At 45.2% G+C, this 27,968-nt stretch overlaps 1 protein-coding gene across 2 annotated transcripts in view; it reads right to left on the bottom strand.

Moving 5' to 3' along the window:
- The window catches only part of atp1b2a (ATPase Na+/K+ transporting subunit beta 2a), a 92,075-nt gene that overhangs the window by 4,985 nt on the left and 59,122 nt on the right, over nucleotides 1-27,968 (bottom strand). Inside the window, exons 4-7 of one of the 2 annotated variants that reach the window (XM_046319915.1) lie at nucleotides 14,460-14,539; nucleotides 1,916-2,041; nucleotides 1,489-1,548; nucleotides 1,295-1,321 (exon numbers count right to left, since the gene is read on the bottom strand). In XM_046319915.1, coding sequence (XP_046175871.1) covers nucleotides 1,295-1,321; nucleotides 1,489-1,548; nucleotides 1,916-2,041; nucleotides 14,460-14,539 — 293 coding nt within the window. The remainder of the gene's footprint in view (nucleotides 1-1,294; nucleotides 1,322-1,488; nucleotides 1,549-1,915; nucleotides 2,042-14,459; nucleotides 14,540-27,968) is intronic. The other variant, XM_046319916.1, reaches the window with a different exon arrangement.

Below are 27,968 nucleotides of genomic sequence, written 5' to 3'. Positions count from 1 at the left end.
CCTAATATAATGTTTACATACCCAACATTATTCATCTCATATGTATATACTGTACTCTACATCATCGACTGCATCCTTATGTAATACATGTATCACTAGCCACTTTAACTATGCCACTTTGTTTACATACTCATCTCATATGTATATACTGTACTCGATACCATCTACTGTATCTTGCCTATGCTGCTCTGTACCATCACTCATTCATACATCTTTATGTACATATTCTTTATCCCCTTACACTTGTCTCTATAAGGTAGTAGTTTTGAATTGTTAGCTAGATTACTTGTTGGTTATTACTACATTGTCGGAACTAGAAGCACAAGCATTTCGCTACACTCGCATTAACATCTGCTAACCATGTGTATGTGACAAATACAATTTGACTTGATTTGATAAAAAGCAGGATGGCTTTCACTTCAGCAGTGATATATTCATGATAATAATAAATTCATGAACTTCTTTGAGGAAAAGATCATGATTATTAGAAAGCAAATTACGGACTCCTCTTTAAATCTGCGTATTCCTCCACAGCTCAGTTGTCCTGAGTCTGCACAACTCTGCCAGGACCGAGGATCAAGAGAGACGCTCAAGTGTTTTAGTACTATATCTCTTGACACAATGATGAAATTAATCATGGCCTCTAAACCTTCAAGCTGCATACTGGACCCTATTCCAACTAAACTACTGAAAGAGCTGCTTACTGTGCTTGGCCCTCCTATGTTGAACATAATAAACAGCTCTCTATCCACCGGATGTGTACCAAACTCACTAAAAGTGGCAGTAATAAAGCCTCTCTTGAAAAAGCCAAACCTTGACTCTGTTGTGCAGCAACTCACTGCCTTCCTGAAGACAAACAATGTATAGGAAATGCTTCAGTCTGGTTTTAGACCCCATCATAGCACTGAGACGGCACTTGTGAAGGTGGTAAATTGAACCCGTCTCCAGATCTGTGCCTCGACACAATCCTGTCTCGGACCTCTACGGACAATTCCTTCGACCTCATGGCTTGGTTTCTGCTCTGACATGCACTGTCAACAGTTGGACCTTATATAGATAGGGGTGTGCCTTTCCAAATCATGTCCAATCAATTTAATTTACCACAGGTGGAGTCCAATCAAGTTGTAGAAACATCTCAAGGATGATCAATGGAAACAGGATGCACCTGAGCTCAGTTTCGAGTCTCATCGCAAAGGGTCTGAATACTTACTTTCTGTTTTTTACTTTTAATAAATTTGCAAAGGCCTGTAAATACTTTCTGAAGTTTCTCTATCATTCTCCAGGTCAGTCTTACCCATTCATCTTGCCCCACTTTATATCTCTGATAATGGAGGGATGAAAGACAAAAACACACACAGAGAGAGAGAGACAGAATGATGACATTAAAAGGTAAAGATGAGTGAAACACATGATGAAGAGACATGCAGAGTTCCGACAATACATAAGGGTGACATAGCAGTGACAGTAGGGTGACATAGCCAGCCTGACCTTGGCTCCACAGGTGACATAGGGAGATTGGCCGTCCTTCCCTGGAAGCATCCCGATCACCTGAGGACAGAGGTTGGAGGTCAAGGTTTACCAGGGGGGTTAGCAGGTGACTGTGTGTGTGTGTGTGTGTGTGTGTGTGTGTGTGTGTGTGTGTGTGTGTGTGTGTGTGTGTGTGTGTGTGTGTGTGTGTGTGTGTGTGTGTGTGATGGTGTGTGTGTGTGTGTGTGATGGTGTGTGTGTGTGTGTGATGGTGTGTGTGTGTGTGTGTGTGTGATGGTGTGTGTGTGTGTGATGGTGTGTGTGTGTGTGATGGTGTGTGTGTGTGTGTGTGTGTGTGTGTGTGTGTGTGTGGTGTGTGTGTGTGTGTGTGTGTGTGTGTGTGTGTGTGTGTGTGTGTGTGTGATGGTGTGTGTGTGTGTGTGTTTACCCGGTTCAGTTTGATGAGAACACAGGGTTGTCCTTTCTGGTAGCCGTAGGTCCGGTCTGTGATCCCAGAACACTCCTCTAGAGTGGAACGGTTAAACTGACACGACCGCTTCGGGTTGTTCCTCACCTAAGATTCAACATCATAGGGTGGTTAGAGTGGTTAGAGTGGTTAGAGTTAGGTGGTTAGAGTGGTTAGAGTTAGTGTGGTTAGGGTGGTTAGAGTTAGGGTGGTTAGAGTTAGGGTGGTTAGAGTTAGTGTGGTTAGGGTGGTTAGAGTTAGGGTGGTTAGAGTTAGGGTGGTTAGAGTTAGGTGGTTAGAGTGGTTAGAGTTAGGGTGGTTAGAGTTAGTGTGGTTAGGGTGGTTAGAGTTAGGGTGGTTAGAGTTAGTGTGGTTAGGGTGGTTAGAGTTAGGTGGTTAGAGTTAGGGTGGTTAGAGTGGTTAGAGTTAGTGTGGTTAGGGTGGTTAGAGTTAGTGTGGTTAGGGTGGTTAGAGTTAGGTGGTTAGAGTTAGGGTGGTTAGAGTGGTTAGAGTTAGTGTGGTTAGGGTGGTTAGAGTTAGTGTGGTTAGGGTGGTTAGAGTTAGGGTTAGAGTTAGGGTGGTTAGAGTTAGGGTGGTTAGAGTGGTTAGAGTTAGGGTGGTTAGAGTTAGTGTGGTTAGGGTGGTTAGAGTTAGTGTGGTTAGTTAGAGTTAGAGTGGTTAGGTTAGGGGTGGTTAGAGTTAGGTTAGAGTTAGGGTGGTTAGAGTGGTTAGAGTTAGTGTGGTTAGAGTTAGTGTGGTTAGGGTGGTTAGAGTGGTTAGAGTTAGGGTGGTTAGAGTTAGTGTGGTTAGGGTGGTTAGAGTTAGTGTGGTTAGGGTGGTTAGAGTGGTTAGAGTGGTTAGAGTTAGGGTGGTTAGAGTTAGGGTGGTTAGAGTGGTTAGAGTTAGGGGGGTTAGAGTTAGTGTGGTTAGGTGGTTAGAGTTAGGTGGTTAGAGTTAGGGGTTGGTTAGAGTGGTTAGAGTTAGTGGTTAGGGTGGTTAGAGTGGTTAGAGTGGTTAGAGTTAGGGTGGTTAGAGTGGTTAGGGTGGTTAGAGTTAGGGTGGTTAGAGTTAGGGTGGTTAGGGTGGTTAGAGTGGTTAGAGTGGTTAGAGTTAGAGGTTAGGTTAGAGTTTAGGGTGGTTAGAGTTAGGTTAGTGGTTAGAGTGGTTAGGGTGGTTAGAGTGGTTAGGGTGGTTAGAGTTAGTTTAGAGTTAGGTTGGTTAGTTAGGGTGGTTAGAGTGGTTAGAGTGGTTAGAGTTAGGGTGGTTAGAGTGGTTAGGGTGGTTAGAGTTAGGGTGGTTAGAGTTAGGGTGGTTAGAGTTAGAGTGGTTAGAGTTAGGGTGGTTAGAGTTAGGGTGGTTAGAGTTAGGGTGGTTAGAGTGGTTAGAGTTAGGGTGGTTAGAGTGGTTAGAGTGGTTAGAGTGGTTAGGTGTGGTTAGAGTGGTTAGAGTTAGTGTTAGGTTAGGGTGGTTAGAGTTAGGTTAGAGTTAGGGTGGTTAGAGTGGTTAGGTGGTTAGTGGGTTAGAGTGGTTAGGGGTTAGGGTTAGGGGGTGGTTAGAGTTAGGGTTAGAGTAGAGTTAGAGGTTAGGTTTAGAGTTAGGGTGGTTAGGGTGGTTAGAGTTAGAGTGGTTAGGGTGGTTAGAGTTAGGTTAGAGTTTAGGGTGGTTAGAGTGGTTAGAGTGGTTAGAGTTAGGGTGGTTAGAGTGGTTAGGGTGGTTAGAGTGGTTAGAGTGGTTAGGGTGGTTAGAGTGGTTAGGGGGGTTAGAGTTAGGGTGGTTAGAGTGGTTAGGGGGGTTAGAGTTAGGGTGGTTAGAGTGGTTAGAGTGGTTAGTGTGGTTAGAGTGGTTAGGGTGGTTAGAGTGGTTAGGGGGTTTAGAGTTAGGGTGGTTAGGGTGGTTAGAGTGGTTAGAGTGGTTAGAGTGGTTAGTGTGGTTAGTGGTTAGTTTGGTTAGAGTTAGTGGTTAGAGTTAGGGTGGTTAGAGTGGTTAAAGTGGTTAGAGTGGTTAGTGTTAGGGTGGTTAGGGTAGTTAGAGTGGTTAGAGTGGTTAGGGTGGTTAGAGTGGTTAGAGTGGTTAGAGTGGTTAGAGTGGTTAGAGTTAGGGTGGTTAGAGTGGTTAGAGTGGTTAGAGTTAGGGTGGTTAGAGTGGTTAGGGGGGTTAGAGTGGTTAGAGTTAGAGTGGTTAGGGTGGTTAGAGTTAGAGTGGTTAGGGGGGTTAGAGTGGTTAGAGTTAGAGTGGTTAGGGTGGTTAGAGTTAGAGTGGTTAGGGTGGTTAGAGTTAGGGTGGTTAGAGTTAGGGTTGTTAGGGTGGTTAGAGTTAGGCTGGTTAGAGTGGTTAGGGTGGTTAGAGTTAGGGTGGTTAGAGTGGTTAGGGTGAGGGTGGTTAGAGTTAGAGTGGTTAGAGTTAGGGTGGTTAGAGTTAGGGTGGTTAGGGTGGTTAGAGTTAGGGTGGTTAGGGTGGTTAGAGTTAGAGTGGTTAGGGTGGTTAGAGTGGTTAGGGTGGTTAGAGTGGTTAGAGTTAGAGTGGTTAGGGTGGTTAGAGTTAGAGTGGTTAGGGTGATTAGAGTGGTTAGAGTTAGAGTGGTTAGGGTGGTTAGAGTTAGTGTGGTTAGGGTGGTTAGAGTTAGGGTGGTTAGAGTGGTTAGAGTTAGTGTGGTTATGGTGGTTAGAGTGGTTAGAGTGGTTAGAGTTAGTGTGGTTAGGTGTGGTTAGAGTGGTTAGAGTTAGGGTGGTTAGAGTGGTTAGAGTTAGTGTGGTTAGGGTGGTTAGAGTGGTTAGAGTGGTTAGGGTGGTTAGGGTGGTTAGAGTGGTTAGAGTGGTTAGAGTTAGGGTGGTTAGAGTGGTTAGAGTGGTTAGGGTGGTTAGAGTGGTTAGGGGGGTTAGAGTTAGGGTGGTTAGAGTGGTTAGAGTGGTTAGAGTTAGGGTGGTTAGAGTGGTTAGAGTTAGGGTGGTTAGAGTGGTTAGAGTTAGGGTGGTTAGAGTTAGGGTGGTTATGGTGGTTAGAGTGGTTAGAGTTAGGGGGTTAGGGTTAGAGTGGTTAGGGGGGTTAGAGTTAGGGTGGTTAGGGTGGTTAGAGTGGTTAGAGTGGTTAGGGTGGTTAGAGTGGTTAGAGTTAGGGTGGTTAGGGTGGTTAGAGTGGTTAGAGTGGTTCGAGTGGTTAGAGTGGTTAGAGTTAGTGTGGTTAGAGTGGTTAGAGTTAGGGTGGTTAGAGTGGTTAGGGTGGTTAGAGTGGTTAGGGGGGTTAGAGTTAGGGTGGTTAGAGTGGTTAGAGTGGTTAGAGTGGTTAGTGGTTAGAGTTAGGGTGGTTAGCGTGGTTAGAGTTAGAGTGGTTAGGGTGGTTAGAGTTAGGGTGGTTAGAGTTAGGGTGGTTAGAGTGGTTAGAGTGGTTAGAGTTAGGGTGGTTAGAGTGGTTAGGGGGGTTAGAGTTAGGGTGGTTAGAGTGGTTAGAGTGGTTAGAGTTAGGGTGGTTAGAGTGGTTAGTGGGGTTAGAGTGGTTAGAGTGGTTAGTTAGGTTTAGAGTTTAGGGTGGTTAGAGTGGTTAGAGTGGTTAGGGTGGTTAGAGTGGTTAGAGTTAGGGTGGTTAGAGTGGTTAGGGGGGTTAGAGTGGTTAGAGTTAGAGTGGTTAGGGTGGTTAGAGTTAGAGTGGTTAGGGTGGTTAGGGTGGTTAGAGTGGTTAGGGGGGTTAGAGTGGTTAGAGTTAGAGTGGTTAGGGTGGTTAGAGTTAGAGTGGTTAGGGTGGTTAGAGTGGTTAGAGTTAGGGTGGTTAGAGTTAGGGTTGTTAGGGTGGTTAGAGTTAGGGTGGTTAGAGTGGTTAGGTTGGTTAGAGTTAGGGTGGTTAGAGTGGTTAGGGTGAGGGTGGTTAGAGTTAGAGTGGTTAGAGTTAGGGTGGTTAGGGTGGTTAGAGTTAGAGTGGTTAGGGTGAGGGTGGTTAGAGTGGTTAGTGAGAGTGGTTAGAGTGGGTAGTGTAAGGGTGGTTAGGGTGGTTAGAGTTAGGGTGGTGAGGGTGGTTAGAGTGGTTAGAGTTAGAGTGGTTAGGGTGGTTAGAGTGGTTAGAGTTAGAGTGGTTAGGGTGGTTAGAGTTAGAGTGGTTAGGGTGGTTAGGTTTAGAGTGGTTAGAGTGGTTAGGGTGGTTAGAGTTAGAGTGGTTAGGGTGGTTAGAGTTAGTGTGGTTAGGGTGGTTAGAGTTAGGGTGGTTAGAGTGGTTAGGGGGTTAGAGTTAGGGTGGTTAGAGTGGTTAGAGTGGTTAGAGTTAGGGTGGTTAGAGTGGTTAGAGTTAGGGTGGTTAGAGTTAGGGTGGTTAGAGTGGTTAGAGTGGTTAGAGTGGTTAGGGGGGTTAGAGTTAGTGTGGTGGTTAGGTTAGGTTAGGTGGTTAGGGTGGTTAGGTGGGTTAGAGTTAGGGTGGTTAGGGTGGTTAGTGGTTAGAGTTAGGGTGGTTAGAGTGGTTAGGGTGGTTAGAGTGGTTAGAGTGGTTAGAGTTAGTGTGGTTAGGGTGGTTAGAGTGGTTAGAGTTAGGGTGGTTAGGGTGGTTAGAGTGGTTAGGGTGGTTAGGGTGGTTAGAGTGGTTAGAGTTAGGGTGGTTAGAGTGGTTAGAGTTAGGGTGGTTAGAGTGGTTAGGGTGGTTAGAGTTAGGGTGGTTAGAGTGGTTAGAGTGGTTAGAGTTAGGGTGGTTAGAGTGGTTAGGGGGGTTAGAGTTAGGGTGGTTAGGGTTAGAGTTAGGGTGGTTAGAGTGGTTAGGGGGTTAGAGTTAGGGTGGTTAGAGTGGTTAGTGTGGTTAGAGTGGTTAGGGTGGTTAGAGTGGTTAGGGGGTTTAGAGTTAGGGTGGTTAGGGTGGTTAGAGTGGTTAGAGTGGTTAGTGTGGTTAGTGTTAGAGTGGTTAGAGTTAGGGTGGTTAGAGTGGTTAGGGTGGTTAAAGTGGTTAGAGTGGTTAGTGTTAGGGTGGTTAGGGTAGTTAGAGTGGTTAGGGTAGTTAGAGTGGTTAGAGTGGTTAGGGTGGTTAGAGTGGTTAGAGTGGTTAGAGTTAGGGTGGTTAGAGTTAGGGTGGTTAGAGTGGTTAGAGTTAGGGTGGTTAGAGTGGTTAGAGTGGTTAGAGTTAGAGTGGTTAGAGGGGTTAGAGTGGTTAGAGTTAGAGTGGTTAGGGTGGTTAGAGTTAGAGTGGTTAGGGGGGTTAGAGTGGTTAGAGTTAGAGTGGTTAGGGTGGTTAGAGTTAGAGTGGTTAGGGTGGTTAGAGTTAGGGTGGTTAGAGTTAGGGTGGTTAGAGTGGTTAGGGTGGTTAGAGTGGTTAGGGTGGTTAGAGTTAAGGTGGTTAGAGTGGTTAGGGTGAGGGTGGTTAGAGTTAGAGTGGTTAGAGTTAGGGTGGTTAGAGTTAGGGTGGTTAGGGTGGTTAGAGTTAGGGTGGTTAGGGTGGTTAGAGTGGTTAGAGTTAGAGTGGTTAGGGTGGTTAGAGTTAGTGTGGTTAGGGTGGTTAGAGTTAGTGTGGTTAGGGTGGTTAGAGTGGTTAGAGTTAGTGTGGTTCTGGTGGTTAGAGTGGTTAGAGTTAGTGTGGTTAGGTGTGGTTAGAGTGGTTAGAGTTAGGGTGGTTAGAGTGGTTAGAGTTAGTGGTTAGGTTAGGGTGGTTAGAGTTAGGTTAGAGTGGTTAGGGTGGTTAGGTGGTTAGAGTGGTTAGGGTGGTTAGAGTGGTTAGGTTAGAGTTAGGTGGTTAGAGTGGTTAGAGTGGTTAGAGGTGGTTAGAGTGGTTAGGGGGTTAGAGTTAGGGTGGTTAGAGTGGTTAGAGTGGTTAGAGTTAGGGTGGTTAGAGTGGTTAGAGTTAGGGTGGTTAGAGTTAGGTGGTTAGAGTGGTTAGGTGGTTAGAGTGGTTTAGGGTTTAGAGTTAGGTTAGAGTTAGGTTTAGAGTTGGTTAGAGTGGTTAGGGTGGTTAGAGTTAGAGGGGTTAGAGTTAGGGTGGTTAGGGTGGTTAGAGTGGTTAGAGTTAGTGTGGTTCTGGTGGTTAGAGTGGTTAGAGTTAGTGTGGTTAGGTGTGGTTAGAGTGGTTAGAGTTAGGGTGGTTAGAGTGGTTAGAGTTAGTGTGGTTAGGGTGGTTAGAGTGGTTAGAGTGGTTAGGGTGGTTAGAGTTAGGGTGGTTAGAGTGGTTAGGGTGGTTAGGGTGGTTTAGAGTGGTTAGTGACAGTGGTTAGAGTGGGTAGTGTAAGGGTGGTTAGGGTGGTTAGAGTTAGGGTGGTTAGAGTGGTTAGAGTTAGAGTGGTTAGGGTGGTTAGAGTGGTTAGAGTTAGAGTGGTTAGGGTGGTTAGAGTTAGTGTGGTTAGGGTGGTTAGAGTTAGTGTGGTTAGGGTGGTTAGAGTGGTTAGAGTTAGTGTGGTTAGGGTGGTTAGAGTGGTTAGAGTTAGTGTGGTTAGGGTGGTTAGAGTGGTTAGAGTTAGGTGGTTAGGTGTGGTTAGAGTGGTTAGAGTTAGGGTGGTTAGAGTGGTTAGAGTTAGTGTTAGGTTAGAGTGGTTAGAGTGGTTAGGGTGGTTAGAGTTAGGGTGGTTAGAGTGGTTAGAGTTAGGGTGGTTAGAGTGGTTAGAGTGGTTAGGGTGGTTAGAGTGGTTAGGGGGGTTAGAGTTAGGGTGGTTAGAGTGGTTAGAGTGGTTAGAGTTAGGGTGTTTAGAGTGGTTAGAGTTAGGGTGGTTAGAGTGGTTAGAGTTAGGGTGGTTAGAGTGGTTAGGGTTAGAGTGGTTAGAGTGGTTAGAGTTGTTAGAGTGGTTAGGGGGTTAGAGTTAGGGGGGTTAGGGTGGTTAGAGTGGTTAGGGGGGTTAGAGTTAGTGTGGTTAGGGTGGTTAGAGTGGTTAGGGGGGTTAGAGTTAGGGTGGTTAGGGTGGTTAGAGTTAGGGTGGTGAGGGTGGTTAGAGTGGTTAGAGTGGTTAGGGTGGTTAGAGTGGTTAGAGTTAGAGTGGTTAGGGTGGTTAGAGTTAGGGTGGTTAGAGTGGTTAGAGTTAGAGTGGTTAGGGTGGTTAGAGTTAGTGTGGTTAGGGTGGTTAGAGTGGTTAGACTTAGTGTGGTTCTGGTGGTTAGAGTTAGTGTGGTTAGGTGTGGTTAGAGTGGTTAGAGTTAGGGTGGTTAGAGTGGTTAGAGTTAGTGTGGTTAGAGTGGTTAGAGTGGTTAGGGTGGTTAGAGTTAGGGTGGTTAGGGTGGTTAGAGTGGTTAGAGTGGTTAGAGTTAGGGTGGTTAGAGTGGTTAGAGTGGTTAGGGTGGTTAGAGTGGTTAGGGGGGTTAGAGTTAGGGTGGTTAGAGTGGTTAGAGTTAGGGTGGTTAGAGTGGTTAGAGTTAGGGTGGTTAGAGTGGTTAGAGTTAGGGTGGTTAGAGTGGTTAGAGTTAGGGTGGTTAGAGTGGTTAGAGTTAGGGTGGTTAGAGTGGTTAGAGTGGTTAGAGTTAGTGTGGTTAGGGTGGTTAGAGTGGTTAGGGGGGTTAGAGTGGTTAGGGGGGTTAGGGTGGTTAGAGTGGTTAGGGGGGTTAGAGTTAGGGTGGTTAGGGGGGTTAGAGTTCGTGTGGTTAGGGTGGTTAGAGTGGTTAGGGGGGTTAGAGTTAGGGTGGTTAGGGTGGTTAGAGTGGTTAGGGTGGTTAGAGTGGTTAGAGTTAGGGTGGTTAGGGTGGTTAGAGTGGTTAGGGTGGTTAGAGTGGTTAGAGTTAGGGTGGTTAGAGTTAGGGTTGTTAGGGTGGTTAGAGTTAGGGTGGTTAGAGTGGTTATGGTGGTTAGAGTTAGGGTGGTTAGAGTGGTTAGGGTGAGGTTAGTTAGAGTGGTTAGAGTTAGGGTGGTTAGGTTAGGGTGGTTAGAGTGGTTAGAGTGGTTAGGGTGGTTAGGGTGGTTAGAGTGGTTAGAGTTAGGGTGGTTAGAGTGGTTAGAGTTAGGGTGGTTAGGGTGGTTAGAGTGGTTAGAGTTAGAGTGGTTAGGGTGAGGGTGGTTAGAGTTAGGGTGGTTAGGGTGGTTAGAGTTAGGGTGGTGAGGGTGGTTAGAGTGGTTAGAGTTAGAGTGGTTAGGGTTGTTAGAGTGGTTAGAGTTAGGGTGGTTAGAGTGGTGAGGGTGGTTAGAGTGGTTAGAGTTAGGGTGGTTAGAGTTAGGGTGGTTAGAGTGGTTAGAGTGGTTAGGGTGGTTAGAGTTAGGGTGGTTAGAGTGGTTAGGGTGGTTAGAGTTAGGGTGGTTAGAGTTAGGGTGGTTAGCATTAGGGTAGTTAGAGTTAGAGTGGTTAAAGTGGTTAGGGTGGTTAGGGTAGTTAGAGTGGTTAGAGTTAGGGTGGTTAGAGTTAGGGTGGTTAGGGTGGTTAGAGTTAGGGTGGTTAGAGTTAGGGTGGTTAGGGTGGTTAGAGTGGTTAGAGTTAGGGTGGTTAGGGTTAGGGTGGTTAGAGTTAGGGTGGTTAGGGTGGTTAGAGTTAGGGTGGTTAGGGTTAGGGTGGTTAGAGTTAGGGTGGTTAGAGTTAGGGTGGTTAGAGTTAGGGTGGTTAGTGTGGTTAGGGTGGTTAGAGTTAGGGTGGTTATTGTGGTTAGAGTTAGGGTGGTTAGAGTTAGGGTGGTTTGAGTTAGGGTGGTTAGGGTGGTTAGAGTAGGGTGGTTAGGGTGGTTAGAGTTAGGGTGGTTAGAGTTAGGGTGGTTAGAGTGGTTAGAGTTAGAGTGGTTAGGGTGGTTAGAGTTAGAGTGGTTAGGGTGTGGGTGGTTAGAGTTAGGGTGGTTAGAGTTAGGGTGGTTAGAGTGGTTAGAGTTAGAGTGGTTAGGGTGAGGGTGGTTAGGGTTAGAGTGGTTAGGGTAGTTAGAGTGCTTAGAGTTAGGGTGGTTAGGGTGGTTAGAGTGGTTAGGGTGAGGGTGGTTAGGGTGGTTAGAGTTAGAGTGGTTAGGGTGGTTAGAGTTAGAGTGGTTAGGGTGGTTAGAGTTAGGGTGGTTAGAGTTAGAGTGGTTAGGGGGGTTAGGGTGGTTAGAGTTAGGGTGGTTAGGGTGGTTAGAGTTAGAGTGGTTAGGGTGGTTAGAGTTAGGGTGGTTAGTGTGGTTAGTGTTAGAGTGGTTAGGGTGGTTAGAGTTAGAGTGGTTAGGGTGGTTAGAGTTAGAGTGGTTAGATTGAGGGTGGTTAGAGTGAGGGTGATTAGAGTGGCTAGGGTGGTTAGAGTGGTTAGATTGAGGGTGGTTAGAGTGAGGGTGATTAGAGTGGTTAGGGTGATTAGTGGTTAGGGTGAGGGTAGTTAGATTGAGGGTGGTTAGAGTGAGGGTGATTAGAGTGGTTAGAGTGAGGGTGGTTAGAGATAGAGTGGTTAGGGTGGTTAGAGTTAGAGTGGTTAGGGTGGTTAGAGTTAGAGTGGTTAGGGTGGTTAGAGTTAGAGTGGTTAGAGTTAGGGTGGTTAGAGTTAGGGTGGTTAGAGTTAGAGTGGTTAGAGTTAGAGTGGTTAGAGTTAGAGTGGTTAGAGTTCGAGTGGTTAGAGTTCGAGTGGTTAGCGTTAGAGTGGTTAGAGTTAGAGTGGTTAGGGTGGTTAGAGTTAGTGTGGTTAGGTTGGTTAGAGTTAGAGTGGTTAGAGTGGTTAGAGTGGTTAGACTGGTTAGAGTTAGTGTGGTTAGGGTGGTTAGAGTTAGTGTGGTTAGGGTGGTTAGCGTTTGAGTGGTTAAGGTGGTTAGAGTTAGAGTGGTTAGGGTGGTTAGAGTTAGAGTGGTTAGGGTGGTTAGAGTTAGAGTGGTTAGACTGGTTAGAGTTAGAGTGGTTAGAGTTAGGGTGGTTAGAGTGGTTAGAGTTAGAGTGGTTAGAGTTAGGGTGGTTAGGGTGGTTAGAGTTAGAGTGGTTAGAGTGGTTAGACTGGTTAGAGTTAGTGTGGTTAGGGTGGTTAGCGTTTGAGTGGTTAGGGTGGTTAGAGTTAGAGTGGTTAGACTGGTTAGAGTGGTTAGAGTTAGAGTGGTTAGACTGGTTAGAGTGGTTAGAGTTAGAGTGGTTAGGGTGGTTAGATTTAGGGTGGTTAGATTTAGGGTGGTTAGAGTTAGTGTGGTTAGAGTGGTTAGGGTGATTAGAGTGGTTAGAGTTAGTGTGGTTAGTGTGGTTAGAGTGGTTAGAGTGGTTAGAGTTAGAGTGGTTAGGGTGGTTAGAGTTAGTGTGGTTAGGGTGGTTAGAGTTAGACTGGTTAGAGTGGTTAGGGTGGTTAGAGTTAGAGTGGTTAGGGTGGTTAGAGTTAGAGTGGTTAGAGTAGTTAGAGTTAGAGTGGTTAGTGTGATTAGGGTTAGAGTGATTAGGGTTAGAGTGGTAAGAGTCATTAGGGTGGTTAGAGTGGTTATGGTTAGAGTGGTCACAGTTAGAGTGGTTAGGGTGGTTGGAGTTAGAGCGTTGGACTCGTAACCAGCAGGTAGTCTAGTGGTTAGAGCGTTGGACTCGTAACCAGCAGGTAGTCTAGTGGTTAGAGCGTTGGGCCAGTAACCAGCAGGTAGTCTAGTGGTTAGAGCGTTGGGCCAGTAACCAGCAGGTAGTCTACTGGTTAGAGCGTTGGACTCGTTAGACCAGGGTGGTTAGCAGGTAGTCTAGTGGTTAGAGCATTGGGCCAGTAACCAGCAGGTAGTCTAGTGGTTAGAGCGTTGGGCCAGTAACCAGCAGGTAGTCTACTGGTTAGAGCGTTGGACTCGTAACCAGCAGGTAGTCTAGTGGTTAGAGCATTGGGCCAGTAACCAGCAAGTAGCCTAGTGGTTAGAGCGTTGGGCCAGTAACCAGCAGGTAGCCTAGTGGTTAGAGTGTTTGGCCAGTAACCAGCAGGTAGTCTAGTGGTTAGAGCGTTGGGCCAGTAGCCAGCAGGTAGTCTAGTGGTTAGAGTGTTGGACTAGTAACCAGCAGGTAGTCAAGTGGTTAGAGTGTTGGGCCAGTTACCAGCAGGTAGTCTAGTGGTTAGAGCGTTGGGCCAGTAACCAGCAGGTAGTCTACTGGTTAGAGCGTTGGACTCGTAACCAGCAGGTAGTCTAGTGGTTAGAGCATTGGGCCAGTAACCAGCAGGTAGTCTAGTGGTTAGAGCGTTGGGCCAGTAACCAGCAGGTAGTCTACTGGTTAGAGCGTTGGACTCGTAACCAGCAGGTAGTCTAGTGGTTAGAGCATTGGGCCAGTAACCAGCAAGTAGCCTAGTGGTTAGAGCGTTGGGCCAGTAACCAGCAGGTAGCCTAGTGGTTAGAGTGTTTGGCCAGTAACCAGCAGGTAGTCTAGTGGTTAGAGCGTTGGGCCAGTAGCCAGCAGGTAGTCTAGTGGTTAGAGTGTTGGACTAGTAACCAGCAGGTAGTCAAGTGGTTAGAGTGTTGGGCCAGTTACCAGCAGGTAGTCTAGTGGTTAGAGCGTTGGGCCAGTAACCAGCAGGTAGCCTAGTGGTTAGAGTGTTTGGCCAGTAACCAGCAGGTAGTCTAGTGGTTAGAGCGTTGGGCCAGTAGCCAGCAGGTAGTCTAGTGGTTAGAGTGTTGGACTAGTAACCAGCAGGTAGTCAAGTGGTTAGAGCGTTGGGCCAGTTACCAGCAGGTAGTCTAGTGGTTAGAGCGTTGGGCCAGTAACCAGCAGGTAGCCTAGTGGGTAGAGCGTTGGGCCAGTAACCAGCAGGTAGCCTAATGGTTAGAGTGTTGGGCCTGTAACGAGCAGGTCGTCTACTGGTTAGAGCACTGGGCCAGTAACCAGCAGGTAGTCTAGTGGTTAGAGCGTTGGGCCAGTAGCCAGCAGGTAGTCTAGTGGTTAGAGCGTTGGGCCAGTAACCAGCAGGTAGCCTAGTGGTTAGAGCGTTGGGCCAGTAACCAGCAGGTAGCCTAGTGGTTAGAGCGTTGGGCCAGTAACCAGCAGGTAGCCTAACGTTTAGAGCGTTGGGCCTGTAACGAGCAGGTCGTCTACTGGTTAGAGCACTGGGCCAGTAACCAGCAGGTAGTCTAGTGGTTAGAGCATTGGGCCAGTAGCCAGCAGGTAGTCTAGTGGTTAGAGTGTTGGACTAGTAACCAGCAGGTAGTCAACCTGCTGGTTACTAGCCTAACCAATATGGTGTGTTTACTGTGAATGGGGTAGGTTAACCATAACCAATATGCTGTGTTTACTGTGAATGGGGTAGGCTAACCCTAACCAATATGCTGTGTTTACTGTGAATGGGGTAGGTTAACCCTAACCCTAACCAATATGCTGTGTTTACTGTGAATGGGGTAGGTTAACCCTAACCAATATACTGTGTTTACTGTGAATGGGGTAGGTTAACCCTAACCAATATGCTGTGTTTACTGTGAATGGGGTAGGTTAACCCTAACCAATATGCTGTGTTTAATGTGAATGGGGTAGGTTAACCCTAACCAATATGCTGTGTTTACTGTGAACGCAGTCTACACGAACTCAGGAATTTCAATTTCAATCACACTATAACGCAGATCTTCTGCGATACAGTTTGTATCGAGCGCTGTCCCTAGGTAGCTGTTAAATGTTGTCGCTGGACAGGAAGATTCAAACAAAGACTACACAAAGAGCAGCTGTTGCCATGTATAGTTTAACCTAAGGAACTTGGTTCAGGTATGAGGTTAGGGGTCAGAGGTTAGATGTTCCTCACCTCTCCACTGTCTTCCTGGATGAAGTAATTATCAGGGGGGCACTCATCGTTGTTCTGGACCTGCAGGGAGTTGTTGTAGGCTACACACACACACACACACACACACACACACACACACACACACACACACACACACACACACACACACACACACACACACACACACACACACACACACACACACACACACACTTTGTTAGTCATAACATCTTATATTATAGCCTGGTAAAGGGCTTTAAAACACACACACCAGTGTGACCATATGGTCAAGCTGCTCCCACAACAGCTCTATTGGGTTGAGATCCGGTGACTGTGTTGGCCACTCCATTATAGACAGAATACCAGCTGACTACTTCTTCCCTAAATAGTTCTTGCATAGTTTGGAGCTGTGCTTTGGGTCATTGTCCTGTTGTTGGAGGAAATTGGCTCCAATTCAGCGTCGTCCACAGGGTATGACATGGCGTTGCAAAATGGAGTGACAGCCTTCTTCGAGATCCCTTTAACCCTGTAGAAATCTCCCACTTTACCACCACCGAAGCACCCCCAGACCATCACATTGCCTCCCCCAGACCATCACATTGCCTCCCCCAGACCAACACATTGCCTCCCCCAGACCATCACATTGCCTCCCCCAGACCATCACATTGCCTCCCCCAGACCATCACATTGCCTCCCCCAGACCATCACATTGCCTCCCCCAGACCATCACATTGCCTCCCCCAGACCATCACATTGCCTCCCCCAGACCATCACATTGCCTCCACCATGCTTGACAGATGGCGTCAAGCACTCCTCCAGCATCTTTTCATTTTTTCTGCGTCTCACGAATGTTCTTCTTTGTGATCCAAACCCCTCAAACTTAGATTAGTCTATCCATAACACTTCTGTACATTCTTCCTCTGTCCAGTGTCTGTGTTCTTTTGTACGTCTTAATATTTTTTATTGGCCAGTCAGATATGGCTTTTTCATTGGCCAGTCTGAGATATGGCTTTTTCATTGGCCAGTCTGAGATATGGCTTTTTCATTGCAACTCTGCCTAGAAGGCCAGCATCCCAGAGTCGCCTCTTCACTGTTGACGTTGAGACTGGACAGAGGAACTCTGCCTAGAAGGCCAGCATCCCAGAGTCGCCTCTTCACTGTTGACGATGAGACTGGACAGAGGAACTCTGCCTAGAAGGCCAGCATCTCAGAGTCGCCTCTTCACTGTTGACGTTGAGACTGAACAGAGGAACTGTGCCTAGAAGGCCAGCATCCCAGAGTCGCCTCTTCACTGTTGACGTTGAGACTGGACAGAGGAACTCTGCCTAGAAGGCCAGCATCCCAGAGTCGCCTCTTCACTGTTGACGTTGAGACTGGACAGAGGAACTCTGCCTAGAAGGCCAGCATCCCAGAGTCGCCTCTTCACTGTTGACGTTGAGACTGGACAGAGGAACTGTGCCTAGAAGGTCAGCATCCCGGAGTCGCCTCTCCACTGTTGACGTTGAGACTGGTGTTATGCGGGTACTATTTAATGAAGCTGCCAGTTGAGGACTTGTGAGGCGTCTGTTTCTCAAACTAGACACTCTAATGTACTTGTCCTCTTGCTCAGTTGTGCATCGGGGCCTCCCACTCCTCTTTCTATTCTGGTTAGAGACAGTTTGTGCTGTTCTGTGAAGGGAGTAGTACACAGAGTTGTACGAGATCTTCAGTTTCTTGACAATTTCTTGCATGGAATAGCCATCATTTCTCAGAACCAGAATAGACTGACGAGTTTCAGAAGAAAGGTCTTTGTTTCTTGCCAGTTTGAGCCTGTAATCGAACCCACAAATGCTGATGCTCCAGATACTCAACTAGTCTAAAGAAGGTCAGTTTTATTGCTTCTTTAATCAGAACAGTTTTCAGCTGTGCTAACATAATTGCAAAAGGGTTTTCTAATGATCAATTAGCCTTTTAACATTTTAAACTTGGATTAGCTAACACAACGTGCCATTGGAACACAGGAGTGATGGTTGCTAATAAATGGGTCTCTGTACGACTATGTAGATATTCCATTAAAAATCAACCATTTCCAGCAACAACAGTCATTTACAACATTAACAATGTCTACACTGTATATCTGATCAATTTGATGTTATTTTAATGGACCAAAAAAATAGCTTTTCATTCAAAAACAAGGACATTTCTTAGTGACCCCAAACTTTTGAATGGTAGTGTATATGTTTTGACAATGACAATTTACAATCTAAGGTAACGCCAAGTAATTCAGGACCAGTTTATTACTGGCCACCCATTCCAAAACAGACTGCAACTCTTTGTTACGGGTTTCAGTGACTTCATTAGCTGTGGTTGCTGATGCGTATATGGTTGAATCATCAGCATACATGGATACACATGCTTTGTTTAATGCCAGTGGCAGGTCATTGGTAAAAATAGAAAACAGTAGAGGGCCTAGAGAGCTGCCCTGCGGTACACCACACTTTACATGTTTGACATTAGAGACGCTTCCATTAAAGAAAACCCTTTGAGTTCTATTAGATAAATAGCAAACAATAAATAGAAAACACGATATGTCAGAGGTTAAAAAGCCATAACACAAGGTTTCTCAACAACAGGTTATGGTCAATAATATCAAAAGGCTGCACTGAACTCTAACAGTACAGCTTCCACAATCTTCTTATTATCAATTTATTTGAACCAATCATCAGTCATTTGTGTCAATGCAGTACATGTTGAGGGCCCTTCTCTATAAACCTGCTGAAAGTCTGTTAATTTGTTTACAGAGAAATAGCATTGTATTTGGTCAAACATTTCCAAGAGTTTACTATGAGCTGGCAGCAAGCTGATAGGTCTGCTGTTAGAACCAGTAAACTTTACCACTATCGGGTAGCGGAATGACTTTGGATTCCCTCCAGGCCTGAGGACAAAAACCTTCCTCTTGGCTCAGATTAAAGATATGACAGATAGGAGTGGCTATAGAGTCAGCTACCATCCTCAGTAGCTTTCCATCAATGCCAGGATGTTTGTCATTTTCCACCTCTCCCACACCTCCTCCACCTCACCTCTAATTGACTGTTATTTAGACACTGACTGTTACCACTTGGTGGTAACTATAGCAACACTCCAAAAGAAAAGGCTTTAGATGTGAACATGCAACCACAACACTTCAATAACACTTGACATAAGATCTTCTCTAAGCATTACAGGGATATGGCTCTGAATATATACAACACCTCCCCATAAACATTACAGGGATATGGCTCTGAATATATACAACACCTCCCCTATAAACATTACAGGGATATGGCTCTGAATATATACAGCAACACCCCCCCTATAAACATTACAGGGATATGGCTCTGAATATATACAACAACACCTCCCCTATAAACATTACAGGGATATGGCTCTGAATATATACAACACCTCCTCTATAAACATTACAGGGATATGGCTCTGAATATATACAACACCTCCCCTATAAACATTACAGGGATATGGCTCTGAATATATACAGCATCACCTCCCCTATAAACATTACAGGGATATGGCTCTGAATATATACAGCATCACCTCCCCTATAAACATTACAGGGATATGGCTCTGAATATATACAACACCTCCCCTATAAACATTACAGGGATATGGCTCTGAATATATACAGCATCACCTCCCCTATAAACATTACAGGGATATGGCTCTGAATATATACAGCAGCACCTCCCCCATAAGCATTCCTGTCTCTTCTATAGATGTTATATCCTTGTATTGCTACTGCTGTATCTTCAAATGAATGATCTAAGTGAGTCTCAATAGGAGTCAGTCACAACGCGATGAACAGGAAGACACTGTCTGCTGTCTGTCCCACCTCCTGGTACAGATTGCTGTGGATGGTTGCCGTCTAATTTCTTGACAGCGAGGAGGGAGAGATTTATCATAAAACATTATCAGAATGCATCAGTGATCCAACAACATCCTGAAGAGGCACAAGGCTTCCCCCGTCTGTGTGTGCGGTGCGCACGTCTAACCTTGGTGTAGCCCTTAGCGATGATGCTAATAAATAATGCATAATGGTACAGTGGATGAAAAGGCTTTCCCAAAAACATTCTTAATGAAATGTTAACTACAAAGTCACCTGAGGATAACTGTCAGAATGATATCATGATTATTTACATGAATCCAGAGGGTATTTGTTTTGCTAACTCTAACATCACGTGTTGCTTGGTGACAAACTACAAACACAAAGCTAAATAACAGCCTCTTGCTAGGTGATCACTACAAACACAAAGCTAAACAATAGCCTCTTGCTTGGTGATCACAGCTAATCAACAGTCTGTTGCTTGGTGATCACTACAAACACACAGCTAAATAACAGCCTCTTGCTAGGTGATCACAGTTAATCAACAGTCTGTTGCTTGGTGATCACTACAAACACAAAGCTAAACAACAGCCTCTTGCTTGGTGATCACAGCTAATCAACAGTCTGTTGCTTGGTGATCACTACAAACAGAAAGCTAAACAACAGCATGTTGGAAGGTGATCACAGCTAAACAACAACCTGTTGCTAGGTGATCACAGTTAAACAACAGCCTCTTCCTTGGTGATCACAGCTAAACAACATTCTCTTGCTTGGTGATCCCTACAAACACACAGTTAAACAACAGCCTGTTGCTAGGTGAACACAGCTAAACAACAGCCTGTTGCTAGGTGATCACAGCTAAACAACAGCCTGTTGCTAGGTGATAACAGCTTTTTTAAGCCTCTAGCTTGATGATCACAGCTGAACGACAGCCCGTTGCTTGGCGATCACTATAAAAACACAGTTAAACAACAGCCGCGTGCTTGGTGATCATTCCAAAAAAACTGCTAAACAACAGCCTGTTGCTTGGTGACCACTACAAAAACACAGCTAAACAACAGCCTCTTGCTAGGTGATCACTACAAAAAAAACTGCTAAACAGCAGCCTGTTGCTAGGTGATCACAGCTTAACAACAGCCCGTTGCTAGGTGATCAAAGCTAAGCAACAGCCTCTTGCTAGGTGATCACTACAAAAACACAGCTAAATAACAGCCTCATGCTCGGTGATCACTACAAAAACACAGCTAAACAAGAGCCTCTTGCAAGGTGATTACAGCTAAACAACAGCTTGTTGCTTGGTGATCACTACAAAAACACAGTTAAACAACAGCCTGTTGCTATGTGATCACTTCATAAAAACTGCTAAACAACAGCCTGTTGCTAGGAGATCAAAGCTAAACAACAGCCTCTTGCCAGGTGATCACAGCTAAACAACAGTCTGTTGCTAGTTGATCACAGCTAAACAACAGCCTGTTGCTAGGTGATCACAGCTAAACAACAGCCTGTTGCTAGGTGATCACTTCATAAAAACTGCTAAACAACAGCCTGTTGCTAGGAGATCAAAGCTAAACAATAGCCTCTTGCCAGGTGATCACAGCTAAACAACAGTCTGTTGCTAGGTGATCACAGTTAAACAACAGCCTGTTTTTTAAGCCTCTAGCTTGGTGGTCACAGCTGAACGACAGCCCGTTGCTTGGTGATCACTATAAAAACACAGTTAAACAACAGCCTCTTGCTAGGTGATCATTACAACAAAAACTGCTAAACAACAGCCTGTTGCTAGGTGACCAATATAAAAACACAGCTAAACAACAGCCTCTTGCTTGGTGATCACAGCTAAACAACAGCTTGTTGCTAGGTAATCAAAGCTAAACAACAGCCTCTTGCTAGGTGATCACAGCTAAACATCAGCCTGTTGCTAGGTGATCACCGCTAAACATCAGCCCCTTGCTTTGTGATCACTACAAAAACACTGCGAAACAACAGCCTGTTGCTAGGTGACCAATATAAAAACACAGCTAAACAACAGCCTCTTGCTTGGTGATCACAGCTTAACAACAGCTTGTTGCTAGGTGATCAAAGCTAAACAACAGCCTCTTGCTAGTTGATCACAGCTAAACAACAGCCTGTTGCTAGGTGATCACAGCTAAACATCAGCCTGTTGCTTGGTGATCACCGCTAAACATCAGCCCCTTGCTTTGTGATCACTACAAAACACTGCGAAACAACAGCTTGTTGCTAGGTGATCGCAGCTAAACAACAGCCTGTTGCTAGGTGATCACTTTTTAAAAACTGCTAAACAACAGCCTGTTGCTAGGTGATCACAGCTAAACAACAGCCTCTTGCTTGGTGATCACTACAAAAACACTGCTAAACAACAGCCTGTTGCTAGGTGATCACAGCTAAACAACAGCATCTTGCTAGGTGAGCACAGCTAAACAACAGCCTGTTGCTATGTGATCACAGCTAAACAACAACCTCTTGCTTGGTGATCACTACAAAAACACAGCTAAACAACAGCCTGTTGCTAGGTCATCACAGCTTAACAACAGCCTGTTGCTAGGTTATCAAAGCTAAACAACAGCCTCTTGCTAGGTGATCACAGCTTAACAACAGCCTGTTGCTAGGTTATCACAGCTAAACATCAGCATGTTGCTGGGTGATCACAGCTAAACAAGAGTGTGTTGCTAGGTGATCACCAATAAACATCAGCCCCTTGCTTGGTGATCACTACAAAAACACTGTGAAACAACAGCCTGTTGCTAGGTGATCGCAGCTAAAAAGCAGCCTCTTGCTAGGTGATCACAGGTAAACAACAGCCTGTTGCTAGGTGATCACAGCTAAACATCAGCATGTTGCTGGGTGATCACAGCTAAACAAGAGTGTGTTGCTAGGTGATCACCACTAAACATCAGCCCCTTGCTTGGTGATCACTACAAAAACACTGTGAAACAACAGCCTGTTGGGAGGTGATCGCAGCTAAACAACAGCCTGTTGCTAGGTGATCACAGCTCAACCACAGCCTCTTGCAAGGTGATCACAGCTAAACCAAAGCTTGTTGCTAGGTGATCACAGCTAAACAACTGTCTCTTGCTAGGTGATCACATCTAAACAACAGCATGTTGCTAGGTGATCACTACAAAAACTGCTAAACAACAGCCTGTTGCTAGGTGATCAATGCTAAACAACAGCCTCTTGCAAGGTGATCACAGCTAAACAACAACCTGTTGGTTGGTGATCACAGCTTAACAACAGCTTGTTGCTAGGTGATCAATGCTAAACAACAGCCTCTTGCTAGGTGATCACAGCTAAACAACAACCTGTTGCTAGGTGATCACAGCTAAACATCAGCCTGTTGCTAGGTGAACACCGCTAAACATCAGCCCCTTGCTTTGTGATCACTACAAAAACACTGCGAAACAACAGCGTGTTGCTAGGTGATCGCAGCTAAACAACAGCATGTAGCTAGGTGATCACAGCTAAACAACAGCCTCTTGCTTGGTGATCACTACAAAAACACTGCTAAACAACAGCCTGTTGCTAGGTGATCACAGCTAAACACTTGCCCCTTGCTTGGTGATCACTACAAAAACACTGCGAAACAACAGCCTGTTGCTAGGTGATCGCAGCTAAACAACAGCCTCTTGCTAGGTGATCATTACAAAAAAAACTGCTAAACAACAGCCTGTTGCTAGGTGACCACTATAAAAACACAGCTAAACAACAGCCTCTTGCTTGGTGATCACAGCTAAACAACAGTCTGTTGCTAGGTGATCACAGTTAAACAACAGCCTCTTGCTAGGTGATCACAGCTAAACAACAGTCTGTTGCTAGGTGATCACAGTTAAACAACAGCCTGTTTTTTAAGCCTCTAGCTTGGTGATCACAGCTGAACGACAGCCCGTTGCTTGGTGATCACTATAAAAACACAGTTAAACAACAGCCTCTTGCTAGGTGATCATTACAACAAAAACTGCTAAACAACAGCCTGTTGCTAGGTGACCAATATAAAAACACAGCTAAACAACAGCCTCTTGCTTGGTGATCACAGCTAAACAACAGCTTGTTGCTAGGTAATCAAAGCTAAACAACAACCTCTTGCTAGGTGATCACAGCTAAACAACAGCCTGTTGCTAGGTGATCACAGCTAAACATCAGCCTCTTGCTAGGTGATCATTACAAAAAAACTGCTAAACAACAGCCTGTTGCTAGGTGACCACTATAAAAACACAGCTAAACAACAGCCTCTTGCTTGGTGATCACAGCTTAACAACAGCTTGTTGCTTGGTGATCAAAGCTAAACAACAGCCTCTTGCTAGTTGATCACAGCTAAACAACAGCCTGTTGCTTGGTGATCACCGCTAAACATCAGCCCCTTGCTTTGTGATCACTACAAAAACACTGCGAAATAACAGCTTGTTGCTAGGTGATCGCAGCTAAACAACAGCCTGTTGCTAGGTGATCACAGCTAAACAACAGCCTCTTGCTTGCTTGTGATCACTACAAAAACACTGCTAAACAACAGCCTGTTGCTAGGTGATCACAGCTAAACAACAGCATCTTGCTAGGTGATCACAGCTAAACAACAGCCTGTTGCTATGTGATCACAGCTAAACAACAGCCTCTTGCTTGGTGATCACAACAAAAACACTGCTAAACAACAGCCTGTTGCTAGGTGATCACAGCTAAACATCAGCATCTTGCTAGGTGATCACAGCTAAACAACAGCCTGTTGCTAGGTGATCACAGCTAAACATCAGAATGTTGCTGGGTGATCACAGCTAAACAAGAGTGTGTTGCTAGGTGATCACCAATAAACATCAGCCCCTTGCTTGGTGATCACTACAAAAACACTGTGAAACAACAGCCTGTTGCTAGGTGATCATTACAACAAAAACTGCTAAACAACAGCCTGTTGCTAGGTGACCAATATAAAAACACAGCTAAACAACAGCCTCTTGCTAGGTGATCACAGCTAAACATCAGCCTGTTGCTAGGTGAACACAGCTAAACATCAGCCCCTTGCTTTGTGATCACTACAAAAACACTGCGAAACAACAGCGTGTTGCTAGGTGATCGCAGCTAAACAACAGCCTGTTGCTAGGTGATCACAGCTAAACAACAGCCTCTTGCTTGGTGATCACTACAAAAACACTGCTAAACAACAGCCTGTTGCTAGGTGATCACAGCTAAACAACCGCATGTTGCTAGGTGATCACAGCTAAACACTTGCCCCTTGCTTGGTGATAACTACAAAAACACTGCGAAACAACAGCCTGTTGATAGGTCATCGCAGCTAAACAACAGCCTCTTGCTAGGTGATCATTACAAAAAAACTGCTAAACAACAGCCTGTTGCTAGGTGACCACTATAAAAACACAGCTAAACAACAGCCTCTTGCTTGGTGATCACAGCTTAACAACAGATTATTGCTAGGTGATCACAGCTAAACAACAGCCTGTTGCTAGGTGATCACAGCTAAACAACAGCCTGTTGCTAGGTGATCACTTCATAAAAACTGCTAAACAACAGCCTGTTGCTAGGTGATCACAGCTAAATAACAGCCACTTGATAGGTGATCACAGCTAAACAACAGTCTGTTGCTAGGTGATCACAGTTAAACAACAGCCTGCTTTTTAAGCCTCTAGCTTGGTGATCACAGCTGAACGACAGCCCGTTGCTTGGTGATCACAGCTAAACAACAGCCTGTTGCTAGGTGATCACTTCATAAAAACTGCTAAACGACAGCCCGTTGCTTGGTGATCACTATAAAAACACAGTTAAACAACAGCCTCTTGCTAGGTGATCATTACAACAAAAATGGCTAAACAACAGCCTGTTGCTAGGTGACCAATATAAAAACACAGCTAAACAACAGCCTCTTGCTTGGTGATCACAGCTAAACAACAGCTTGTTGCTAGGTAATCAAAGCTAAACAACAGCCTCTTGCTAGGTGATCACAGCTAAACATCAGCCTGTTGCTAGGTGATCACCGCTAAACATCAGCCCCTTGCTTTGTGATCACTACAAAAACACTTCAAAACAACAGCTTGTTGCTAGGTGATCGCAGCTAAACAACAGCCTGTTGCTAGGTGATCACAGCTAAACAATAGCCTCTTGCTTGGTGATCACTACAAAAACACTGCTAAACAACAGCCTGTTGCTAGGTGATCACAGCTTTTAAAAAACAGCCTGTTGCTAGGTGATCACAGCTAAACAACAGCCTCTTGCTTGGTGATCACAGCTAAACAACAGCTTGTTGCTATGTGATCACAGCTAAACAACAGCCTCTTGCTTGGTGATCACTACAAAAACACAGCTAAACAACAGCCTGTTGCTAGGTCATCACAGCTTAACAACAGCCTGTTGCTAGGTTATCAAAGCTAAACAACAGCCTCTTGCTAGGTGATCACAGCTTAACAACAGCCTGTTGCTAGGTTATCACAGCTAAACATCAGCATGTTGCTGGGTGATCACAGCTAAACAAGAGTGTGTTGCTAGGTGATCACCAATAAACATCAGCCCCTTGCTTGGTGATCACTACAAAAACACTGTGAAACAACAGCCTGTTGCTAGGTGATCGCAGCTAAAAAACAGCCTCTTGCTAGGTGATCACAGGTAAACAACAGCCTGTTGCTAGGTGATCACAGCTAAACATCAGCATGTTGCTGGGTGATCACAGCTAAACAAGAGTGTGTTGCTAGGTGATCACCACTAAACATCAGCCCCTTGCTTGGTGATCACTACAAAAACACTGTGAAACAACAGCCTGTTGGGAGGTGATCGCAGCTAAACAACAGCCTGTTGCTAGGTGATCACAGCTCAACCACAGCCTCTTGCAAGGTGATCACAGCTAAACCAAAGCTTGTTGCTAGGTGATCACAGCTAAACAACTGTCTCTTGCTAGGTGATCACATCTAAACAACAGCATGTTGCTAGGTGATCACTACAAAAAAACTGCTAAACAACAGCCTGTTGCTAGGTGATCAATGCTAAACAACAGCCTCTTGCAAGGTGATCACAGCTAAACAACAACCTGTTGGTTGGTGATCACAGCTTAACAACAGCTTGTTGCTAGGTGATCAATGCTAAACAACAGCCTCTTGCTAGGTGATCACAGCTAAACAACAACCTGTTGCTAGGTGATCACAGCTAAACATCAGCCTGTTGCTAGGTGAACACCGCTAAACATCAGCCCCTTGCTTTGTGATCACTACAAAAACACTGCGAAACAACAGCGTGTTGCTAGGTGATCGCAGCTAAACAACAGCATGTAGCTAGGTGATCACAGCTAAACAACAGCCTCTTGCTTGGTGATCACTACAAAAACACTGCTAAACAACAGCCTGTTGCTAGGTGATCACAGCTAAACACTTGCCCCTTGCTTGGTGATCACTACAAAAACACTGCGAAACAACAGCCTGTTGCTAGGTGATCGCAGCTAAACAACAGCCTCTTGCTAGGTGATCATTACAAAAAAAACTGCTAAACAACAGCCTGTTGCTAGGTGACCACTATAAAAACACAGCTAAACAACAGCCTCTTGCTTGGTGATCACAGCTTAACAACAGCTTGTTGCTAGGTGATCACAGCTAAACAACAGCCTCTTGCTAGGTGATCACAGCTAAACAACAGTCTGTTGCTAGGTGATCACAGTTAAACAACAGCCTGTTTTTTAAGCCTCTAGCTTGGTGATCACAGCTGAACGACAGCCCGTTGCTTGGTGATCACTATAAAAACACAGTTAAACAACAGCCTCTTGCTAGGTGATCATTACAACAAAAACTGCTAAACAACAGCCTGTTGCTAGGTGACCAATATAAAAACACAGCTAAACAACAGCCTCTTGCTTGGTGATCACAGCTAAACAACAGCTTGTTGCTAGGTAATCAAAGCTAAACAACAACCTCTTGCTAGGTGATCACAGCTAAACAACAGCCTGTTGCTAGGTGATCACAGCTAAACATCAGCCTCTTGCTAGGTGATCATTACAAAAAAACTGCTAAACAACAGCCTGTTGCTAGGTGACCACTATAAAAACACAGCTAAACAACAGCCTCTTGCTTGGTGATCACAGCTTAACAACAGCTTGTTGCTTGGTGATCAAAGCTAAACAACAGCCTCTTGCTAGTTGATCACAGCTAAACAACAGCCTGTTGCTAGGTGATCACAGCTAAACATCAGCCTGTTGCTTGGTGATCACCGCTAAACATCAGCCCCTTGCTTTGTGATCACTACAAAAACACTGCGAAATAACAGCTTGTTGCTAGGTGATCGCAGCTAAACAACAGCCTGTTGCTAGGTGATCACAGCTAAACAACAGCCTCTTGCTTGGTGATCACTACAAAAACACTGCTAAACAACAGCCTGTTGCTAGGTGATCACAGCTAAACAACAGCATCTTGCTAGGTGATCACAGCTAAACAACAGCCTGTTGCTATGTGATCACAGCTAAACAACAGCCTCTTGCTTGGTGATCACAACAAAAACACTGCTAAACAACAGCCTGTTGCTAGGTGATCACAGCTAAACATCAGCATCTTGCTAGGTGATCACAGCTAAACAACAGCCTGTTGCTAGGTGATCACAGCTAAACATCAGAATGTTGCTGGGTGATCACAGCTAAACAAGAGTGTGTTGCTAGGTGATCACCAATAAACATCAGCCCCTTGCTTGGTGATCACTACAAAAACACTGTGAAACAACAGCCTGTTGCTAGGTGATCATTACAACAAAAACTGCTAAACAACAGCCTGTTGCTAGGTGACCAATATAAAAACACAGCTAAACAACAGCCTCTTGCTAGGTGATCACAGCTAAACATCAGCCTGTTGCTAGGTGAACACAGCTAAACATCAGCCCCTTGCTTTGTGATCACTACAAAAACACTGCGAAACAACAGCGTGTTGCTAGGTGATCGCAGCTAAACAACAGCCTGTTGCTAGGTGATCACAGCTAAACAACAGCCTCTTGCTTGGTGATCACTACAAAAACACTGCTAAACAACAGCCTGTTGCTAGGTGATCACAGCTAAACAACCGCATGTTGCTAGGTGATCACAGCTAAACACTTGCCCCTTGCTTGGTGATAACTACAAAAACACTGCGAAACAACAGCCTGTTGATAGGTCATCGCAGCTAAACAACAGCCTCTTGCTAGGTGATCATTACAAAAAACTGCTAAACAACAGCCTGTTGCTAGGTGACCACTATAAAAACACAGCTAAACAACAGCCTCTTGCTTGGTGATCACAGCTTAACAACAGATTATTGCTAGGTGATCACAGCTAAACAACAGCCTGTTGCTAGGTGATCACAGCTAAACAACAGCCTGTTGCTAGGTGATCACTTCATAAAAACTGCTAAACAACAGCCTGTTGCTAGGTGATCACAGCTAAATAACAGCCACTTGATAGGTGATCACAGCTAAACAACAGTCTGTTGCTAGGTGATCACAGTTAAACAACAGCCTGCTTTTTAAGCCTCTAGCTTGGTGATCACAGCTGAACGACAGCCCGTTGCTTGGTGATCACAGCTAAACAACAGCCTGTTGCTAGGTGATCACTTCATAAAAACTGCTAAACGACAGCCCGTTGCTTGGTGATCACTATAAAAACACAGTTAAACAACAGCCTCTTGCTAGGTGATCATTACAACAAAAATGGCTAAACAACA

The sequence above is a fragment of the Oncorhynchus gorbuscha genome, linkage group LG21 (genome assembly GCF_021184085.1).
Source record: "Oncorhynchus gorbuscha isolate QuinsamMale2020 ecotype Even-year linkage group LG21, OgorEven_v1.0, whole genome shotgun sequence".
Lineage (NCBI taxonomy): Eukaryota > Metazoa > Chordata > Actinopteri > Salmoniformes > Salmonidae > Oncorhynchus > Oncorhynchus gorbuscha.
The sequence above is the reverse complement of the archived record's forward strand: the minus strand, read 5'-3'. Positions and strand labels throughout refer to the sequence as shown.